This window comes from Halyomorpha halys, unplaced genomic scaffold (genome assembly GCF_000696795.3).
Source record: "Halyomorpha halys isolate HHAL.00 unplaced genomic scaffold, Hhal_1.1 Scaffold241.1, whole genome shotgun sequence".
Lineage (NCBI taxonomy): Eukaryota > Metazoa > Arthropoda > Insecta > Hemiptera > Pentatomidae > Halyomorpha > Halyomorpha halys.
The window spans coordinates 1224357-1231286 of record NW_027105010.1 but is presented as its reverse complement, the minus strand read 5'-3'; the positions used below and the strand labels follow the sequence as shown (position 1 = coordinate 1231286).

The 6930-nt window shown below is 31.5% G+C and overlaps 1 protein-coding gene across 1 annotated transcript in view; it reads left to right on the top strand.

The window, feature by feature from the left end:
* Window positions 1-2443: 2443 nt before the first annotated feature.
* crim (QVR superfamily protein crim) overlaps window positions 2444-6930 on the top strand; it is a 9909-nt gene continuing 5422 nt past the window's right edge. The window contains exons 1-3 of the mRNA XM_067047360.1: window positions 2444-2572; window positions 2753-2905; window positions 5560-5713. Of these exons, the coding sequence (XP_066903461.1) occupies window positions 2521-2572; window positions 2753-2905; window positions 5560-5713 (359 nt within the window). The 5' untranslated portion in view covers window positions 2444-2520. The remainder of the gene's footprint in view (window positions 2573-2752; window positions 2906-5559; window positions 5714-6930) is intronic.

Below are 6930 nucleotides of genomic sequence, written 5' to 3'. Positions count from 1 at the left end.
AGCAGACATTGAAGGACAAACTTTCACCTTACTTACTGATCATAAGCCACTAATACATGCCATGTTACAAAAGGCCTATACCGCACCTCCTTTGCGTATTAGATGGCTTAATTATATCAGCCAGTTTTCAACTGATATACTCCAAGTCAAAGGAGACCCAAATGATGTCGCTGACGCATTATCACGGGTGGACACTTTAAATTTAGGAAACGATATGGACAGGATTTCCAAATTACAAGCCGAAGATCCCGAATTGGAGACGCTTAAACAGCAAAGTAATTTGCAGTTCAAGGCCTTAAGTTTCCCAGATACTGACAATGTTATAACCTGTGAAACCAGTAAGCCTGTGGCTCGCATATACATCCCTCAAGCTATGCGACATGAAATGTTTAATGCTGTGTATAAACCTAGCCATCCTGGAAATAGAGCTATGAGATGACTCTTTTCTAGAAAGTATTTCTGGCCGTCAATGAATAAGGATGTAGCTGAGTGGACGAAATGTATCTGCTGTCAAAAGGTCGAAGTCGTGTGGCACACTGTAACACCTCCTGGGACGTTTGAATCTTCTGGACGATTCCGGCATATTCACCTTGACATAATCGGACCTTTGACACCATCCCATGGTAAGCGTTATTGAGTCACTATGATTGACAGGTTTACCCGATGGCCTGAAGCTATTCCTGTAGAGCAGATGAGACAGCAGAAGTCGAAGCCACTGCTTTTTACGAAGGATGGGTCTCTAGATTCGGAGTACCTTCCCTATTAACCACGGATCAGGGAAGACAGTTTGAAAGCGACCTCTTTCTTTCTCTTACCAATTTTCTTAGTACCCGGCGAGTACGGACTTCTCCTTACCACCCGCAAGGAAACGGCTGAGTGGAGCGATGGCACAGAACTTTAAAGGCCTGTCTGATGGCGTATATGGACAGCGATCATTGGGTCAAACTTTTATCGACCGTACTTCTTGGACTAAGGGCAATCACGCGGGACGACACAAATTATAGTATTGCAGAAGCCGTTTACGGACAGACGATATGACTACCAGGTGAATATCTGTCTCATACACCTAGTAATTCCAATCTGCGAGAAACAGTACTGGAGCTCAAGCAGTTCATGAGGGATCTTCGTCCTGTTGCATCCAGGCAAAGTAGGAAGAATATTTTTTTCCACAAATCGCTAAATGCCTGTTCACATGTGTTTTTAAGGGACGACAAAGTAAAAAAGCCCTTGTCAGCTCCATAGTCAGGACCTTATCCCGTACTTAACCGTATAGGAAAACTGTGCACATTACAGTTGCCCTATAGAGAGATAATAGTTTCAATGGACCGGGTGAAACCAGCCTTTTTATTAGTTGGTTCAGAAGAAATTCCTGCTGTCAGTAAATATGGGAGAACAATTAAGCCCAATGTACGTTTCCTAGACGCGGCTATTAAGGGGGGAGTAGTGTAGCAGTACTGCAACCTCCCTGACCACTTGATAACAATGCAATCACCGTCCCCTCTAAATTCCGATTAAATTTATCATATAATTCAGGTGGTCTTGTAAATTAGTACAGCAGTATAAAAAATGGTGGTTATGTAGATTTAATTTTATGATGGTTTTGTTTTAAATTAAATATATAATTTTGTTTTAATTATTTAATTATCCACAATAAAGTGTATTTAATGAGTTAAAATAAATTACCTTTGCTATTTCATAATACAAATAGAACTAAATGTAATAGGCTAAAATAAATGACCTATCGCCAATCAAATGGAAAATGGTAAGCAAGGATGCATTTGAACCCTAACAGGTTGTTTTGAAACCACCCATTTGGCACGGAGGCAAATGGGAATTTTCGTTAAACAAGGAAAATTGCCAAATTAAAGACTTGAATAAATTGGTGTCATCAAAGAAAAATGATACAGAAGTTAAGCCCTTGGAGATCAGCCTGAATTTCATTTTAAGTTGCTCAGTTGACCAAGGAACTATAAATCAATCTGATTTAAGTATAGAAATCGCAAAAGATAACGTATACTATGTATAGCTAAGCCTGAATAAATATATACCTGTACCTGTACTATCCATTTGAAAGATTCAATTTATAGATTACAGTGACACACATTCAAAATAAATATTTTATTAGCTGTTAGTCATCGAAATATAGTGATTTCTATAATCGATTTTTTTAATTAAATGAATGTTTTAATTGTAACTGAGATTTTAGGCGTTAAAATTGTTATGAAAAGATAATAAATATTTTGCATGTGAGTGTATGGTCATAATTTAGAAGTTTCGTTTCCTATAATTCAAATTGAAAAAAAAAGTTTATTCATATTTCACATTGAAACGAAGTACTTTAATTTATTTAATTTTTATTTAATATTTCTGATATTTTAGCTGTATTTCAGCAGCTCAATGTTTAACAGTTTGATTTTAATAAAAATAGTAAACAGTATTTTTCTCTTAGTAGCACATGCTGTATAACCAGTCCCTCCCTCCACTCATGTAAACAAGATTGAATGTTTATGTTGGTTTGAAATGAAGTGTGTACAGTTTGTTGTTGTGTTCCTTTTATACTGTTTTAGTCGATGTGAGTGAATTTTATGTTTTGATCCACTTAACTTCAATTTTATTTCATCTCAGTAATAAATCATTACAATTTCTGTTAAATATCATTCTTGTCTTTGAATGTATTTTGAACTTTATTTGTAGTAGTATCATTGTTGGTGGATATGGACATTAACATTGCATATATATAACTTTTGTCTAGGTAATGCATTTGGCATTGGATCAACTTTATATTGTTATCAATGCATTTCAACACATCCAGGGTGTGGCACGCCCTTTGAATGGCTTTGGAATTGGAGCCAAGCTTGCCCAGAAACTGATGATAGATGTGTTAAATTAATTGAAAGGAAAGGGGGTTTGTATTTTTTCAAATTATTATTTTTATATTGTGATAATGATTATTTTCGTCATAATACCAATGGTTATTTAATTATTTCACTTCCTATTTGAATATCCCTCTAGACATAGTATAAAATTAATCATATTTTATGCTGTGTTAATATTCCTTTTTTTAAAAAATTATGACTTTATACTTTATATAATAGTTTACTAATGCTACTAGAATTTAATACAGTCTCTGAGACAATTATTTATACTTATTTATAAAGTTTTTGTAAGGTAAAATGTATAAAAATTAGATATCCTAGAATTCTTTCAATGTTTATCTTGTCTAATATTAGTGTATTGACACACCCACCCCAAAGTTTACTTAGATGATAGTTAATATCACTTTTATCCTTATGTCTTATTGTGAAACTTTTTATTGCAAAGAACCAATTACTTATTCAGCTTGTTGGTTTTTAATTTTAATTTTAGAACTTCTGTTGTCTAAAGGAATTTCTTAAATACTATAAGAAAATATTAATTTGTCAGCTCAAATCAATGCTACACCACCCTCAGAGTTCACTACTATCTCAACCATATTTGCTAACTACATAAATAACCTTAACCTCCCCTTCTTATCTATGATTCCCAATACTGTATGTAGACAAATGTTTTCCAACTTTGTTTGTCCCTGACAATCTATCAACAGCCACAAAAAAAAGAAGACTTGAATTGAATTTGTCCTAGGCAGTAGAAAACAAGCGTAAATTGAATGTAGAGGAGACTATAGAAATTGTACTAGTTTCAAATCCCTACTTTAAAACCTTACTTCATATTCCTACCCTGTTCCTAAATAATAATCTTACTAAGTTCTATCCAATTATCAAAAATCTTTGTGCTACCACAAAATTCTTTCCTGGTAAAGCCACGGTCCCCTGGGTCCTAGTCAACTTCTTAATATACCCCCACTTTGACTACTGTTATACAGTGTAAGTTGTAGTAAAAATAAATGTTCTATTAATTGCTTTGTACAATTCATCTTCAGGATCCTGAGGGACACCTCAATCTCCCGGTTTTATGAAGAGTTAAAATGGCTTTACCCTTCCTGCAGTTGTATTTCCTGGCATCCTTCTACCAACTTATTAATTTCATCGTTTCCTATCCACACAGATAAAAAAAAAATTAAAATTGATATTATGGTTTTCAACCAAAATTTGAAAATAGATAGAAAATTTCATCTTATATTTTTTACACGTTCAATAGAAATCTTATTTTATCTTTTTGTTCTAATGTAAATTAATGTTCTTAATATTTATTTGAAATTTTTAATTATGGACATTAACATTATGTTCTCTTGTCTATGTAAAACTATATTTTGTTAAATTTGTAGTTACTTAAGCATAGTACTCTCCTCACTATTTTTTTTTACAATAGTAAAATAAATAATTTAAATAAAAATAATGGATATAAAATTGAATGGATAAGGATAGTCTGATCTAGAAAACATAATAAAGAGCTTGATAAATTACTTTGAGTAATACATATACACTAACTATTACCATAGGGGCCATTAATTTCTTTCTCCATTCACAAGATGTTCAGCTAAGTTATTTTTGTTTTCTATTACATTATATAATTAAAATTTTTATTATTTATTCTTTGTGTAAAAGATCTTAAGTATCAAATGGTTTATATGCATAGTTCACTTGGGTGAAACCTAGGATTATTTAAGATAAAATTAATAAATTGTGTTTTTTATGTATTATTTAATTGTTTTCTGGCTTCCTTTATGAGGATAAGCCGTCTCTTTATTGCTTTAACTATTGTTTTTCACTTTAATCCAAGTAATTCTGTGGCATCTTTATTGTGTTCATCCATTTATTTTTTTATCTTTTCATACAATCCAGCATTCATTGTTCCTTGAACAAAGAATTCCATGCCAATTTCATTTTTCATCCAAGAAGTTAGGAAATGATCATGCTTATTGTGAAGTACTTATTGACCAATTAATTTACTTGAGTAATTCCTCATTTATGAGAGGATTTTTTTTTAAAATTTTTCAATTATGGTTTCTTGGATACTTGTTACTGATTAGGTCTCAGCATTGTATACTAGAGGAATACTTATTAAAAAAAACATTTTGTACACTTTTAGCTTAACTTTTCTTGGCATTTGTAACAAGTTTGTTCATATTTGGGACTAGTCAGTATTTTTTTCTTGTTCTGTATTATCTTGATATGTTGACAAATTTCAGAGGTTTTTTTTTTCCACCAATATATTCACATCTCTGTTATCTTTAATATAATTTTCATCTTGCTGTTATTGATTTGGTCTTGCATTCATTTACTTCCAAACCAATTTATTCTGATTCCTTTATCCAAGTCATAGTAAATTCATCTAGGTTCTTTAATTTTCTTAGAAGGGCTACTACTTTATCTAACTGAGATTTTTCTTTCCATTTTATTCCTTATAAATTCCTCATGTATTGTGTTTTCATTGAAGTTGTTATTTATTATTCATTATAGTTAATAGTTGTAAGAGCACGATTGTTTTTTCCTATTCTGTTACAAATATTATTTAACTTTATTCAAGAATGGCTTTTGAAATTTCTAATTATAACTTCAATATATTTAATCCATTAAACCAATAACATTTACACTTAAATTTTTCCTACTTCATTTTTAGCTGTGGAAGTTATCACTAGAGATTGTTTAAGCTCATTAAAAAGTAGTAGAACTGATATTCCTGCTGATCATTATGAAGGTTGCCGTCCTGCTACTGTGGATGTGAAACTTGCCAATTATGTTAATAATAGCATTAAAGAGTTGGATATAAAAAAGTAAGTTAACATTTTTTTTTCAAATAATTGTTCATATATTAAGATAAATTAGGATAGTTTGAAATTGATTGCTAGAAATGAGATTTTTATGTGTTTACTCATCAGGGACTTCTATATTCATGTTTTTGCTTCCTAAATACATTTTATGATAGCTTTAGTTACTTTAAACCATGTTTATTTTACATATTTTTAAATATTTCATAGTTTTTACATTTATTTTACATATTTCTATTATAATTACTTATTTTAATCCGTGCATTGTACATCTCTTTTTTTTTTTTTTTTAACAAAAGTAAATTTCTGGTAATGAAAAACAATTCAAAGATAAAAATTAAAACAGTTTGTTCTCAATTATTTTTTGAGAACCCTACAATGAAGAGATAATCTTTTTTTTTTTTTTTCCTTTTCTTACGTTGGCCCAAGACTCCCGTTGGAGTCCTACACTGCCCCTGTTGTTATATTATAAAAGAATGGAACTGAGGATGTAAATTGTTATTATTAATTTTTATTATTTAATTTTAAAAATCTAATTTAGATTCTGCAATAAATTTGCACAGCACCTGAATAGTAGCCCTATCTAGATCTGCCAGCCCTTGGAGGAAAGTGCTATTGTTTTGGATGAGGGGGTATTTAATCCTGTATTTTTCATATCTATTGCAATTTAGTATAATATGTAATGGGTCTTCGATCGAGTTGCATGTCGAACATTTATCATTATTTTTAACTTTGATTAATGTTAAGCCGCGATTTGTACGACCGTGGTTAATTCTTAATCTTGTAAGTAAGACTATATCTTTTCTGTTTAGCTTAACATTAGTGTTAGAGAACCATGGGCGTGGAGAGACATTAGGTTGGATAGTGAAATGATCTTTCCCTTTTAAACTTGACTCCCAGGCATACCTATGCTGCCATTCACTTATGAAGTATTTTTTTATCCATCTAAAAATTTCCTGTAAAGGCAGTTTCGCATTTTCCACTCTACTCGAACATCGTTTTGCTATCTTATCAGCTCTCTCATTGCCGTACAAACCCACATGACCTGGAACCCATTGGACCTTAAATTTGTTATTTGATGAACTATGAACTTCTTCTATTATGTTATTTATTAAGTAAGAGGAAATATGTTGCCAATGTATGTTTTTAAGTGAATTGCATACGGAAGCGGAATCTGTTAGAATTACGAGTTTTGTATTCTTATATTTTCTGTTTGCTATTTT